General features: G+C 41.5%; 1 protein-coding gene across 1 annotated transcript in view; it reads right to left on the reverse strand.

Moving 5' to 3' along the window:
* The window catches only part of XDH (xanthine dehydrogenase), a 48688-nt gene that overhangs the window by 4466 nt on the left and 30164 nt on the right, over window positions 1-14058 (reverse strand). The window contains exons 20-33 of the mRNA XM_008630386.2: window positions 13810-13929; window positions 12177-12273; window positions 11037-11161; window positions 10185-10318; window positions 8665-8752; window positions 7945-8031; window positions 6325-6516; window positions 5703-5848; window positions 5033-5114; window positions 4374-4469; window positions 3541-3669; window positions 2456-2530; window positions 1553-1605; window positions 334-448 (exon numbers count right to left, since the gene is read on the reverse strand). Of these exons, the coding sequence (XP_008628608.2) occupies window positions 334-448; window positions 1553-1605; window positions 2456-2530; window positions 3541-3669; window positions 4374-4469; window positions 5033-5114; window positions 5703-5848; window positions 6325-6516; window positions 7945-8031; window positions 8665-8752; window positions 10185-10318; window positions 11037-11161; window positions 12177-12273; window positions 13810-13929 (1539 nt within the window). The remainder of the gene's footprint in view (window positions 1-333; window positions 449-1552; window positions 1606-2455; window positions 2531-3540; window positions 3670-4373; window positions 4470-5032; window positions 5115-5702; window positions 5849-6324; window positions 6517-7944; window positions 8032-8664; window positions 8753-10184; window positions 10319-11036; window positions 11162-12176; window positions 12274-13809; window positions 13930-14058) is intronic.

Raw genomic sequence — 14058 nt, forward strand, 5'->3', positions numbered from 1 at the left:
CTTTCCAGAAGCCTTCAGTGTTATTTTAATGATTAACTCAATTCCAGGATGTTTCTGTACTTTTGTGCCAACACAATGCTGCTATCTCTTACTCAAGCAAATCCAGTAACTTTTGCAATCATTCATTAAGCCCCAAATCCCCACAGGGTTTATTGTTTTATTACGCTTTATGGATTGCTGCACCGTGGAACAGAGGAGTTAAGACGTTTGCTGAAGGTCACACCAGACCAATGACAGAGCCAGGAATGAGCTGACACCCAGTATTTGTTCTAACTCCCCATGGATGTTCCCTTCACCAAAACACAGAGAGCTGTTTCACTGTTGACCCCTCACCTTGTGGTCACCTGTCAGGCAATCTATCTCAACCTCAGAGCAAGCAACGCCATAACTGAAGTAGGAGAATGGTTTCCCTTCGTTCTTTTCGAAGTTGTAGCCAAGGTCAGGAATCCTTGATACAAAAAGAAACAAAACCACACATTTCATTACGTGAAAAAATCAAATACAACTACATTGCAACTTATCAAAATTCTCATTCACTTTTGTTTTATTCCTTCTGTCAAGCCCATGCAGAAAGGAAAACTGTAAACAACTATAAATAGAAATTTGCTAAATCTGTTCTGTATTCCAAAACTTGATTGAAACTATCAAACTGCTTTAGCCGTGTTTATCTTCCCATGAATCTCAGGGCTTGTGATGACTGTTATAAACTAATTCTCACCAACCTAGTAGCAAATCCATTGCTTTTAGAGTGCAGTTGAGCATTTCTTTAGGGCCATTAAATTTCAGAACATAGTCAAGCTGAAGCAAAATCTCTGTTAAGCTAAGAATTGATTTTAAGCACAGTTCATGGCAAACTTTGTATCTGGCTACTTATACTTTATCTGAAGGTTTATTAAAAAACTGACAAGTCACTTGGTTAAGAGAAAAAATACATTTCAGACATGCAAAAGAAATGAACTCATAGTGTATTTTAGTTCTAAATAGGTTCTTCTCAACACTGTGTTTATTTATTTATTTATGTCAACCCCTCTGCCTTAAAGAAGATGGATCTCTGCTTTCCTCCAGCAGTAAAGCTGATTATGAGAAGTGCCTCATTTCAGAGCTACACAGGGCCCAGCAAGAGTCTGAAGTGGGAGAACAAATCTGGAAACACTGGTATCTGCTCATGCCATAAGAGACAGGATTTTCCTCAAGGACAACCCCTCTTATACTGCATGGTGGTTCTAGTGCAAAACTAGGTCACAAGGCTGACACAGAGCAGAGCCCCAGGCAAAGCTCTGATTTCATTTATGCCTCTTCAGACCAAGGTCAGCTGGAATGAAGTTAGATCTACTCCAGGTTTTCTTGTCCTCAGAGCTGTGCTCCAACAGGAATTGATTCTCACCAGCCAGGAGACTGTTAACCTCAGCTTACCACTTGTAGGTAGGAGAGGGAATGCAGCTTTTATTTAGAGCAGTGACAGGGGGCTGGGGGCTGTAAATCCTCCCAGAATTTCCCTGGATGCAATCCATGCAATCAAGTCAGTGCCTCTGCAGTGTGAATTTTCACTCACCTATAAAACCCTGTGGCTGACAGGCTGACACAGCTCTCGTAGGCGGTTTTAATCTGGTAAAGTGAACAAGAGTTCGAAAACAGTGATTGTACAACCAGACCCTTCAGCATAACTGCACAAAAACATTTTCAGGAAGCCTCAAGTAGAAAATGTCCAGTGACAGACAGCTGTCACACTACCCAGCTCCAGCACTGCCAAACAGCATGATTGCAGCTACTCCCCCAAATAGCCCCGTCAGCAGCTACCAAGGGCAGAACTTGAACCATTGGCAGAGGATGAGACCTGCTTTTGTTTGTTCATCTCTCAGCTACAGGTTAGACTTTTAGCCTTAGAGACAAAGGTTAAATTGACAGGTCATCTTGACTTCAGTGAGGGAAATTCTATCCTGACTTCCAAATCAAAGTCAAAACTGATGTTGAAACTTGAAGAGTTTCAAGTCTGATGAAGAGCAGAGCTTGGATCTGAAGAGAGCCTTACAGCCCACCCATCTCTTCTCATTGTGGATACAGAGATATTGCAGGCAAGGAGCACTACAGGGGCTGAATGGCAAGCTCAGCAAAAGTTGTCTATGCTACAGAATCCCTTCAGTAAAAATCAGGTTTCCTTCTGTCCAAGACTGTAGCCTGACTAGAAAGATACATATAACCACTCAAGACTTTTGTTTGATGAAGTTTGTCCTAGGCAGGCCCCAAAATTTGGGGAAATCTCAGGATTACAGTAATAATGGATGTCTTGGGGATGCCCTCTTGCAAGCTTTAATTACTGGGAAATCCGTGCCAGGTGTTGTGTTTCACTGTCTGTGCTCAAACCTGTGCTAGCAAGATGCAGAAGGCCTGGAGGACACATCTGCACACATGGTTAAAACAATCTCTGACAATGTCCACTTGTCTCGTGACAGCTTACCCAGTCTTCCCAGGATCCTTTGGGATTAGCCTGTTTGATAGGCTCAAGTCTTTTTAAGATAGTCTGACAGGCGTTCTAGAAACAAAGAGAGAGAGAAGAAATATTTTAAGATTTGAATAGCCAGCTTATCGTATTAAGAGCCCTATAAGAGTTTCAAAGAACCTTCTATTTAAATCAATGTTGCCTTTAGGACTTTGGCAAATCATAAAAAGAAACAAAGTTCACTAACAAATGTCCTGCTACATAGGAAGAAATGTTTCCTGAAAAGGATTTTAAAGGAGATAGGCTGTGTTGATAGCAGAAAGAAATCCCAAATTCAGCACAGAACTTTCTGGACCATGACACAAAATATAAGAAGTCCACTCATTTATACATTAACTTTATCTGTACCAAGTCTGTACAGGACAGCTCAGCATAGCTTACAAGATGATCCTTTAACACTGGAAAAAAAAAAATTCTTCCCAAAATTCAACTTACTCAGATAAGCCATGCAGAAAATAAAAACAGCCTGATGATTTTACTTTACAGGTTACACTTCCCTTTCTCTTTTAAACTGAGAATGGCCAGTGCTAAGTTGTTCTTCTAGAATGGAAAAGCCACATACCCAGCAAATATATGTATTGGTAACTCCACCATGGCAGACAGCCACGACCATGCCATTGCTACAGCACAACATTTGCTCTGAGCTGATCAACACTTAGAGCTTGTGGAGCACAGCTCTCAAACCATTTGCTATTAACACATGCAGCAAAATACATTTGTTATAGATAAGGCTGCATTAATTACTTAGAAGCTGGCTATTTAAATGGATGCTTTGTTCTGCTCATTTCGAGCAATCCCAAATACTCTATTTTTAGAGCTACCAAAGGACTGAAGGAGAGTTTTGAATAACTCAAAAAAATAAAGTCATTCACAATCTAGTGCCACTGGTAGCTATAACAGGTAAAGAAGTTATGAGGCATCCTTAGACTGGAGCTGCCTTTTGATGGTTGTTTTCCTTAAGCAACAAATAAATACAGGACATCTCTTCATGCTCCAGAGCCCTCTCTTGTGACCCACTCCTTTCAATAACTCAGCTTCCATACATGGATGGCCATTCCATTGATATCCGCGCTGACTGAAGCAGCTGTCGGGGAGGTATTGGGGACAGTGTTTGTGCTGGTCTCACTGATGTAAATTTTGGAGGTGGGGACTCCCAGGGACCTGCTAGCAACCTGTGGAGCAAAGATAAACAATTGGTAAGCAGCACTTTTTATCCATGAGCATTGCCAGTCATTGCTTGCACTGCCAGGACCCACAGTGAAACCTCTACCCTCTCCCACCATGAACTTCATTTTTCCTGCAGGCCGAGTTGTTTGTGACTGAGAACTAGCCAGAACATTTTTACATTTGCATTTCACAGACTGAATGCCTGTGAGCACCTACATTTCTGCCACAATGACATTCACTGCACTATTGTGAGACTAAATTCTTGTCTCAACAATTAAAAGAATCAGAAGATCAATAGCCCTATGAGATTTTCCTTTCATTTTCCTGCTCCCTTAAGCCTTTTTAACTACAAAGGCACTAGCATATGCAGATATCTATGATTGCAATACCACTAATTTTCGTATAAAATGGATGTAAACTGTACCTTTATAGGGCGAAATGAAATTGCCAGAGAAGATAAACTGTAAGCATAACCTGCATTATCAATATAATGAGATTTAAGATGATGAAGAATCTAATTCTAATTCTCAATTGTGATAATACTCTGGAAATCTAGCACTGCTGCTGAAACAATGAAGAGGAATTAGTCATGATTTTTTACCCTCTGCATGCACACAGAGGAAGTGTCAAGCTGCCTGAGGCAATACTGTAGGGAGAGTAATTCTCCTGAAAAGATGTCTTATGCAGTTAAGCCCAAACTCATTATTACCTGAATCATTTTGGTGTGAAGTCCTTGACCCATCTCAGTCCCCCCATGTGTAAGTAACACAGAGCCATCTGTATACACATGGACCAGAGCTCCAGCCTACAACAGGGAACATTAATCATCATAAATTAACTAGTGGAGTACTTAGCGGGCTACAGAGAGAATTCATTCAGAACCAGACTAAGGTTGTTCTTTGGTGCAACTAAAGCCACTTGTTTACACTTGAGGTGAGTTTGGTTTAGTCCCACCAACTCACTGGAAGTTCCAAAGGCATAACAAACCCCAGTCAGTATTTTCAGCTCAGAAAGCAGGTGAAGTAATCCAATCCTGCCCCTGTGAAACACAGATGCACTCTTCACCTGAAATTGCCAACACTGCTGACAGTCCATCAAATCAGCTCAAACACAGGAGCAGCGTTTCTACTATCGAGAAAGGCAGGGAAATTAACCTAACACAGTACCATGGAAATGTAGCTATGTTATGGTGTCTTTTGGGCAGTATAAACTGGTAACTGTTGTGCTGTTCATTTTGGCTTAAAAAATGCTTGCTCTTAACTAATTTATTACTTCCAGAAGCTCCAGTTTGGTACAAATGGAGGAAGGCCTGGGGGAGGCAGCATAAATGCAGCTTCTCTAGCAAAAAGTCAAATGATATTTACCGACCTGGTTCAGAAATGGGACAGTGAAACTGATGCCAAATTTGGTAGGAATGATGCACATCCCTCTCTTCTTCCAGCGGTTCTGCCTGCAAGGAAAGAACATTATTGGTATACCCAGGTGCCTTTTACCACAAAACAATACTGTGCTTCCCTCTGACTGTGTATCAAATAGAAATTAAATACCTAACTGTGATATAGACAGAGTTAATCACTAATTTGTATTAAGGAATGTCTTTCTTCATGGGTTCCAACAAGAAGAAATTCCAACTGAAGATGCTTTCCCCAAGCATTATAGAAGCAGTTGTCCATACTATTAACTGTTCAGTTGTATACACAAGCCAACTAAAAAAGATTATAAGGCAGGGCAAAGCCTAAACAAATTGCCTTGGTAGTCAGTCGTGTGAAAATCCTAGCTGGACTTAAGAGACTCCCTCTTCTTCGCTACATTTCACTTACAAAATCATGCCATGCTAGGTCTGATTCCGGCCTTATTTATGCTACCAGCTCACTGATAGAGTTTTCCTCAGACAGTGAGCATGAAGGGATTTCAAAAAGAGAAATTTTTAGAAGTCACTCTGCAAATAATAAGGTCTGACTTCACAGCACTTGAGTTGCTAAGAGAACTTCAGAAGTTGGTAGGCAGCAGGTGCACAAGACAGCTCCAGAGCACTCACTTGTTGAATTCTTCTATCAGTTTCTTCCTGGCATGATAGCTGGAGCTGGACAAACATTCATCCCAGCATCTTCGTAGAGTAAACCCCTCCAGCTTTTGGTTAAAATGAGTTGTGTCTCCTTCGTGATAGAGATTGAGCTTCCGCACCTTCCCAAAGAGACATAGAAAGGACAGGCCAAGTTTAATGCTTCGGGCAAGGAGGGATGAGATCTAAAGTGGGCTGGTTCCTAATTTACTTCTTTGCTCTTTCTACAGAGCAAAACAATTAACAAGCATATATCTGTTTATGGGAAAACAGGAACTAAGACATTAAGGCTGGGAGTTTTCAGAGATTGGGACTTACAGCACATTGTCAGTAAGATTAAGGTACCTAGTGCCTTTGGACTTTTTTTTTAATATCTATTCTTAAAGCAGATGTAATAAAATTGAGGCTACCAAGGAATTTAACTAAACAGAAGATAATCCATTCTGGACTTTATCTGTCACACAAGTTTGAGATCCTGCTAGGAGCTCAGCAAAAATGAAGCAGAAGTTCTTATGCTTAAAAATTTTGTATGGCTGATCCAGTTCTCAGAGCTTGTTCAAAGGCAGCACCAGCCTGGAAGGTGTCAGTGGGTCTGTACCTCCTCAGGTGGCAGGCCACACTTCTGAGCAAGATCGCTCATCCAGCACTCAGCAATCATCATTCCCTGGGGCCCTCCAAAGCCACGGAAGGCCGTGTTGGAAGGCAAGTTGGTCTTGCAAACAATGCCCACGCTGCTCACGTTGGGGATGTTGTAGGAGTTATCCAAGTGTAACAGGGCTCTGTCCATAACCTGGTGAAGAGAAGGAATGGAGGTGGACACATTTTACATGAACTGGATGTCAGACTTCTCACCAGTGCCAAAACCAGACTGGAAGCTCTGAAGCTAATTTACAACAATCAGCACTTTCTCTTGCACCCTGCAGGGCTGAAGTCAACACAGCTGGATGAGCACTGAAATGCAGCCAGAACTGCCTCCCACGTGCAGTGGAGTGTCAAGAGGTGTCCTCCTGAAGGACACGACAATAAGCACACTTCTCTGCTGACACTTACAGCTCTGGGACAGATTGAGCTTCAAAGTCCTTTTTTGGCCCTGGGTTTATGTTGAGTCAAACAGTTACTAAATGCCATTACCTGTCTGGAAGAAACAGTTTTCTTTTCATTATATTGAGTAATCTGTTACTAGAAAAGAAATCTTGCTGGTATCAAGTGACTCAGCACTGGGCTATGGCAGTAAGGGCAATGATATGAAATAAAGATTTTCAATAACTACATCTGAACTGCAAGATTTGAGATCTTTGTCCACATTGGGAGAGGGCCAGAGTTTCTTTCTGGCTTGTATTTCCAGATTTCCCTTCCAGCAGCAGCACAGAGAGGGTGTTACGCACAACCCAACTTTATTTCAACATGAAGCACTTGCCAGTCCCCTGATTCAAACACAGTCAAAAAGACAATTACATAGATGTCCTTTCAGCCAGGCTCTCAGCTTATGCAAAGACACTTGCCTGCTGTTCTGCTCTGCCCAGCACCAGCCACACTGCCAGCATCAAATGTGGCTCTGGTAGAGAGCTCTTGCAGTTCTTTCCTCTTGAAACTGATCCATTTTTGCAGAGAATTATCAAAGACTCAGTGGACTGGAGAAAGTGAGCTAGAATGAACCTGAGTGACACTAGGCTATTGAGTTGGTCACCCACATGACAGCAAAGGAGAGTTTTCTACTCATCAGTGCAAAACTTCTTGAAGACAAACTCAGGACTCAGGTGCATTTTTTGTCCTCACTGCTTGTGAACACTGTTGGCTTCAGCCAGTCCTTAACAAGCTTGTTGATTTAGGCACTCTGCCCTGATCAGCCTATTGACTGGGATGCTTCTCCTTCCAAGGAACTATCTTTCCCCAGAGCTGGGGATCTATCAGTCATCTTGCATTGTGCAACTACTCTTCCATCACAGCCCTCTGTAATGAAAAGCAAACATTTTTGACACCTTTGCTCAATCTGAGTTATTACAGCATCCATAAAAATTATGTGGCACATGCCAAGGCAGGTCATTTGGCTCAGAGAGCATTTGTAGAAGCTCCAAAACCCCTTCAAAATCTGTTTTCAGTCATGTCAAAGAGCTGCATGTGCAAGCAATGCTGTAGGCAAAAGGTCTCTGAAGTCAGAGCAAAAGGTTGCACAGAAAAACACCTTCTGCTTAATTAGCCATCAGAAAATTTTACTTACGCCATGAGAGAGGTCTACAGAGTTGCCCCCATTGCTGTAGTATGACACCTCCAGACTCTTGATTTTCCCATTCTTCATGAAACCAACCTGTCAAGAGAGTCTCCTCAGTAATCAGTTTTCTACAAAATGTTCTGGTTTGTGCTTCCCTCCAAAAACTGAATGGATCTCATACAGGCAGAGAGGGCTGGCTGTCCCCAGTGCAGCACAGGACAGGCATAGCCAGGATCTGAGGGAGTTCCTCAGTAAAGGGTCCATGCATGTTTCAATCTTGCTCCAGAGAATTCTTCTAAATTAAGTGCTGGCCACTTATCATAGCCACAATTTCCTTAACAGGTTTTTGCTTTCAAAAGCAGCAGCAGTTGGATGGGGAGTGAAGCAGAAAGGAAGATAACAAAGCACATTGCTGTGTAAAGGATGCTTTAAAGGAATGGGGGAGCCTCTAAGAGCAATGGGATTGTCAACAGGAGCAAAGCCTTGGTTGCAAGGAAGGCAGAATTATTTATGCTGAGGTCACAGGAAAGGAACCCTGCAAGCAAAAATAACTTCTGCAGCACTTTAACAGGAAAAATGCTATAGTCCATCTGACCCGGCCCATTTGCAGTGGGGGAGATCAGCAGTGAAATGACCATAGCAGCAAGTTTTTAACAAAATCTTACTGCTCTCTGATGTCTCAGGGGACAACACTGAGACCAGATGTATTCTTCTCATGTGTGTGCATACCTTGTACCTCCCCAGGAAGGGGTGTCTCCCACCACTTATCAGCATGTCCTCATCTCGGTCCAGCATGCACCTCACGGCACGGCCAGTTCTGTTAAAGAGCACAGCTTTTTAGGCAAAGCCTGAAATGCACAACATGGTTCCTGCAGAACAAGACTCTTCTCTTTGTCTTTCCAGAGTGGCAATGGAGAGTTAAGGGTAAACTGCTTGGTTTATATGTCTTCCTCTTAAGAAAATGGCAAGACTGAGTAAAAAAAAAAAAAAATCTCCAAAGTTGGGACCTGTTTGTGAAAACTCTTGCAAAGAGTATTGTCTTTAAAAAAAAAGATAATTTCTTCTAGAGACAGATGCTAATAACTGAGTGACTATTTCTCAAGGCACTCTTTTGGCTTTGAAAGAGAGGATGCCATAGGAATTATATAATAATGCAAAGTAAAGTACTAACTAGCCTTCAATTTGACCTTGGCTTTTATTTGCTTATTTATTAACCAAAGAGGAAAACAAGGGGGAGAGTAGGAGTTGCTCTATTTTTCCTAACAATTTTGCTTTCCGCGTGCCTGTCTTCAGGTTGTACGAGTATCTAGGGAATGTCATAGATGTTATTTTGTAACCTCCAGGATGTCAAACAGTGGTTTGGCTGGCAGAGATAAAGAGAAGAAAAGAATGCAAATGCATTACTGATTAATTAGAGAAAACAGGTTGTTTGCTCAGAACAGAAAAAAAATAAAGTCGATTTAGAAACAGAGCTTCATTTTGGCTGTTCTCTTCCAAAGGTATTGTATCAAACTGCTGCTGTGTTGCAAGATCCCTCTAGCACTGCCAGTAAGGGCAGTACTGGGCAGGGCAGGGTTACAGGCAGGGCAGAATTGTCATCTCAGAGGCCATGCTCACCCCAAACCTGCAGAGTTAAACATGAGCCCACAGCAAAACCCCAGAAACCAGAAGCACATTTCCAATCTGCTCTTCACAAATGGTTGCAGCCTAGGTTCTTTCCCTGAGTTTTTAGGGGTTTGAAAAGCATGGGTTCCAAGGCCTGCCACCCTTCCTAGGGAAAAATCCAATGAGGGAGTTTGCAGAAGAGCAGACAAATAATGGAGCAAGACTGGTGTAGCAGAGTTTTGAACAAGGAAAAGATTCTCATACCTCTATTAAACAAAACAATAAACATGGCTGGTGCTGGATCTTGAAATGGTTTGAGATGAAGTGAGGTGGAGAGGCAAATAATTTGAGATACAAGAGTTTTCAGAGAGCACCAAAGGAATAGAGTAAGGAGATTTTCCCCCTTTCCTATTAAAAGCTGACATTCCCACATAAACTTAGCCCCTCTGGGCAGGTTCAATCCCTCCTACCAGCTAAGAACCCTTTGAGAACACCTTCTTTGGGAAATTCCAAGCTTGCTGTAAGTTGTACAGTAAGAAAACATGGAGAGTATTGAAAGTGCTCCAGTGCAAATGGTGCTCCAGAAAGAGGCAGCCTGGGACAATCTGAAGGAAAAAATCCTTCTTCCCCACACCCAAACTTACTTGAAGGCTGCAACAGCCACTACAGATGTCAAAATAGTACTCCTAGTCTCTTTTCCTCCAAATCCTCCTCCCATTCTTTTCACTCGAACCACAACCCGATTTGAAGGCACTCCCAGAGCATTAGCAGCAAACTCCTAAAGAAAAACAAAACAGCAGAACATGTAGGGAGCTCAGCTGACGTTAAGAGCTAGATGCCAACACACTGCCTTCCTGAAACCATTGCAGCAGTGCAAATACTGGATTTGATGCAATTGGAGCCAGTAAGTCCAGCATTTGATCTCTGAGGGGAAGGCCAGCATTTGATCTCTGAGGGGAAAAGGCACAGTTCTGCAGCACACAGGGACAGAATCAGGAAAAGACTGACGCAAGATGAGGTTACCAAGACACAGGTCTCATTTAGCACAGGGTTTGATGTCCATACCACCCTTGCTGCATTGAGAGACCTTTGGACAGTCTTGGTGAGCCAGTAAGCAGGCCAAGGACACCCCATGGTGCCAGCAGCCTATCTCATGGAATGGGAGAGTTGGTGCACAGCCAGTGGTTTCACCCCCTCTCTTTCTGATGTGTCATTCAAGCACCATGTCTCCTGAGCAGCTGGGATGCTCTCCAGAAAGGGCTAAGCCTGTTACTGCTGTTGACAAAGATGTGTTGCCAACAGAAATCTCTCTGAATCTCCTGGAAAGAGATTCAGGACTCCAGCAGGACGGATATGGACTTTACATCCCATACTCAACTCCAAGCCTGTGTGGTTTTTAACTGAAGAATAAAATAAGAGCAACTATAAAACAACCATTCATCTAGTCTGAAACTGAGAAACAATTGCCTTTTAGGCACCAGGTTAATGAGAAGTACCTGTGTCTTCATTGGGTTTTGGGTCGACACAAAGAGTTCCATCTCACCATCTTCTCCCTTTGGCACAGCCAAAGTACAGTGGGTTTCCAGGTAGAAATGCTCCTGACCACCAAGGTACATCTCTCCTAGAAAATTGAAAGAAATGCCCCATAGAAAGGGCATCCCTGGTATTATAAGTGGTATCCCATGACATGTTGTCTTCAATCTACTGCCTTTGTACATGTGTTAGGTGACAACCCTTTGCTTTGCCCAGCACTGGATATCACTAGCTCTAAAATGGACACTTCTGGTTCAACGTTTAAAAAACAACAAAAAATAAACTCAAAACAAAACAACAAAACACAATAAAAAATTCAGACATGCTTCCTTTCCACTTTCTAGAAATCTTCATTCCAAAACACAAGTGGCTGGCATTTCAAAAATCAGCCTGTACACCATGCCATTGATCCAGCATCCCTTAAGATGCAGTATTTGGTGTCTTTCAAGGCTACACTGGTAACAACACTGAGATAAGGAAAAAAAATAAATCAAGTGTAGTCTGAGTCGACAAAATACAAGGTTATAGACTTTGAAACAGGAGAACAAAAATAGAAACCCAAAAATGCCTTAAGATGATCCAACTGGGAATCAACTCTATCACTGCACGTGGCTCTTTCCCAGGACATCTTACCTGTCAGTGCTGAGAGTACAATTTCCAGTCATGGTACACATAATTAAATGTCAGAATCAACCTCTGTTCTTGGTCTTGGCCCTGATCTGTTCATTGTGTCCCATTTTCCTAAGATACAGCCATACACCAGATTAAAGGAAATTGGCTGTCTATAAGATCTAGACCAGACTATGTCTGGATAGGGAAACATTTCAGGAAAAAAAAAAAAAAACCAAACCACTTTGTAGAATATTTGCTCAAGAAAAATGTGTCCTTTAATTGGAAAAGAGTGTTTTCTGGGGCACAGCTGGGAGCATCCAGGTCTGTTTGAAACAATAACATTTGTATACTGGCCTGAAACTTTATATGAGATTAATTTATTCCTGCAAGCCTTACTCTCAGTAGTGTATGCATTAAAAGGAGGCTGATAGCTTGACTTCTTTTGTCACAAACTATTCTATTTTAAAAGAATTATTAATGCTTATTCTCACCTTCCAAAATGTGATCAGATTCTTCAAATCCTTTCTTCACATCTCCCTTATTAATCCTCTTTATATGCTTAAAGAAGGATTGTTTCTCAATAGCTTCCTAGGAAACAGAATGACACAATGACATTTTTGTGTAAATGGAATGAAATCAAAACTTCCTCTGACTGAAGAAGAAATACCCAAGATAAAAAGCACAAGAACTTAGCAGACACTAACTAAGGGAATAGCCAAGAGACTTGACTAAAAGCAGTACAAAATAACTTTTGGCAACACAGCAATTTCACAACCAACACCATAATTGGACAATCTTAAGGTACTCCTTGTGACTCATTTTACATTGTGGACCCAGAACCTAAAGGCCTGTAGCCACCAGAGCTATAACTTATATTAACTCTTGTCTGTAGCCCATAAGGTGGGAGAAAGGAAAATAAGAAAAATGGGAGAAAAAGACACAAAGAGAAAATGAAATCTCTCAGATAAGAAGCACAGAAGTAGTTCACTTCTGAGCTAGTATACAATCATCTTTCTAAGGGAAGTTTTACAAAGGCATTTTCCTTTTGCCAAAACTGAAGCTTTCCATAATGAAAAAACCCCACAGAATGATCAAACAACAAAAACCAAAAAATCAGCACGTTTTTGGCTCCACTCTCATGTTCCCTGGTTGAACAAACAGCTAGAAGCCTCAGAAAAGGCAAAGGTCTCACACATTGTTTGTGAATCCACAAATCACACAAACAACCCAAAATCTCTGTCCTCAGATGACAGTACCAATGTCTCCATGAGACAGTGCACAGACTCTTTCTTCTTGCATGAATACAATTCACATTACAAAATACATGGTACAAAATACTGACTATTAAAAACATTTAATTAGAATCCCATGGTTCTAATTTATCCACTAAGAATGGCTTCATAGATTTTTCCTTCTCATTTCTAGATATGAATGCTGTGTAGATATTATTATTTGCTTTTACTGTCCCATAAGGAAATCTTGTCAACAAATTTTCTAATTAGAAAAAATAAAAAAGCATGAAATGATCACACATTGTTGACATTAATTTCTTCAGCTTTGAGAAAAGCCACTTAAAGACTGTGTCCATACAGTTCACAGTGGGGAGTGAACATCTGAAAATTAATTTCATCAGCTTAGAAACTTGACAAGTGGTCTGCAGAAATCTCAGAGGAGCAGTGCAGTGACAGAGCTAGAAAAGACATTTTCACACCTTATTATTGCTTGTTATAAATGAGAGAATGAAGAGGGAATGGATATCAGTGAAGCCAGCAGGGTCATACCAGACAACATTAAAAGCAAGTCTCTGTGGGTAAGAATGTAACTCACAGTAACCTTGTTCTTTTAAACAAATTTCTGCTGAGCACAATATATTTGCCTGAGTTTGGTTTATTTGTTTCAGCTTTAAATAGCACAGAAAAAGTTAATGTACTCTAAATCAGTAGGGCATCAAAGATGTGCCTTCTGTATATTAAAATACAAAATTATTCCTTCTCTCCATATCCTGTTGCACCCACAAACACAATCACAAACACAACATGGGGTTAAGTAACCACATGCGTGAGAACAGAACTAGACATCAGGGTGTCCCAAGCCAACTGCAGATGCAGACCTGAGCCATCTTACCTGAATTGTGACAATAGGTTTAAGTTCTTCATACTTAATCTTCACAGCTTTAGCTGCTCTCCTGGAATGTTCCTGTGTGTCTGCAAGGACTGCACCGATGATGTGACCCACGCAGGTGACCTACAGGCAAGATTACGACCCACCATCATTTGGGGTGCGTGTATGCAGTAACGAGAAACTCGTGATAATTCTCTTTGTCTATTCCTTTTATGCAGTTTTTCATCTGTTTGTTCAGACCAGTCTATTTAA

Source organism: Corvus brachyrhynchos, unplaced genomic scaffold (genome assembly GCF_000691975.1).
Source record: "Corvus brachyrhynchos isolate BGI_N302 unplaced genomic scaffold, ASM69197v1 scaffold101, whole genome shotgun sequence".
Taxonomy (NCBI): domain Eukaryota; kingdom Metazoa; phylum Chordata; class Aves; order Passeriformes; family Corvidae; genus Corvus; species Corvus brachyrhynchos.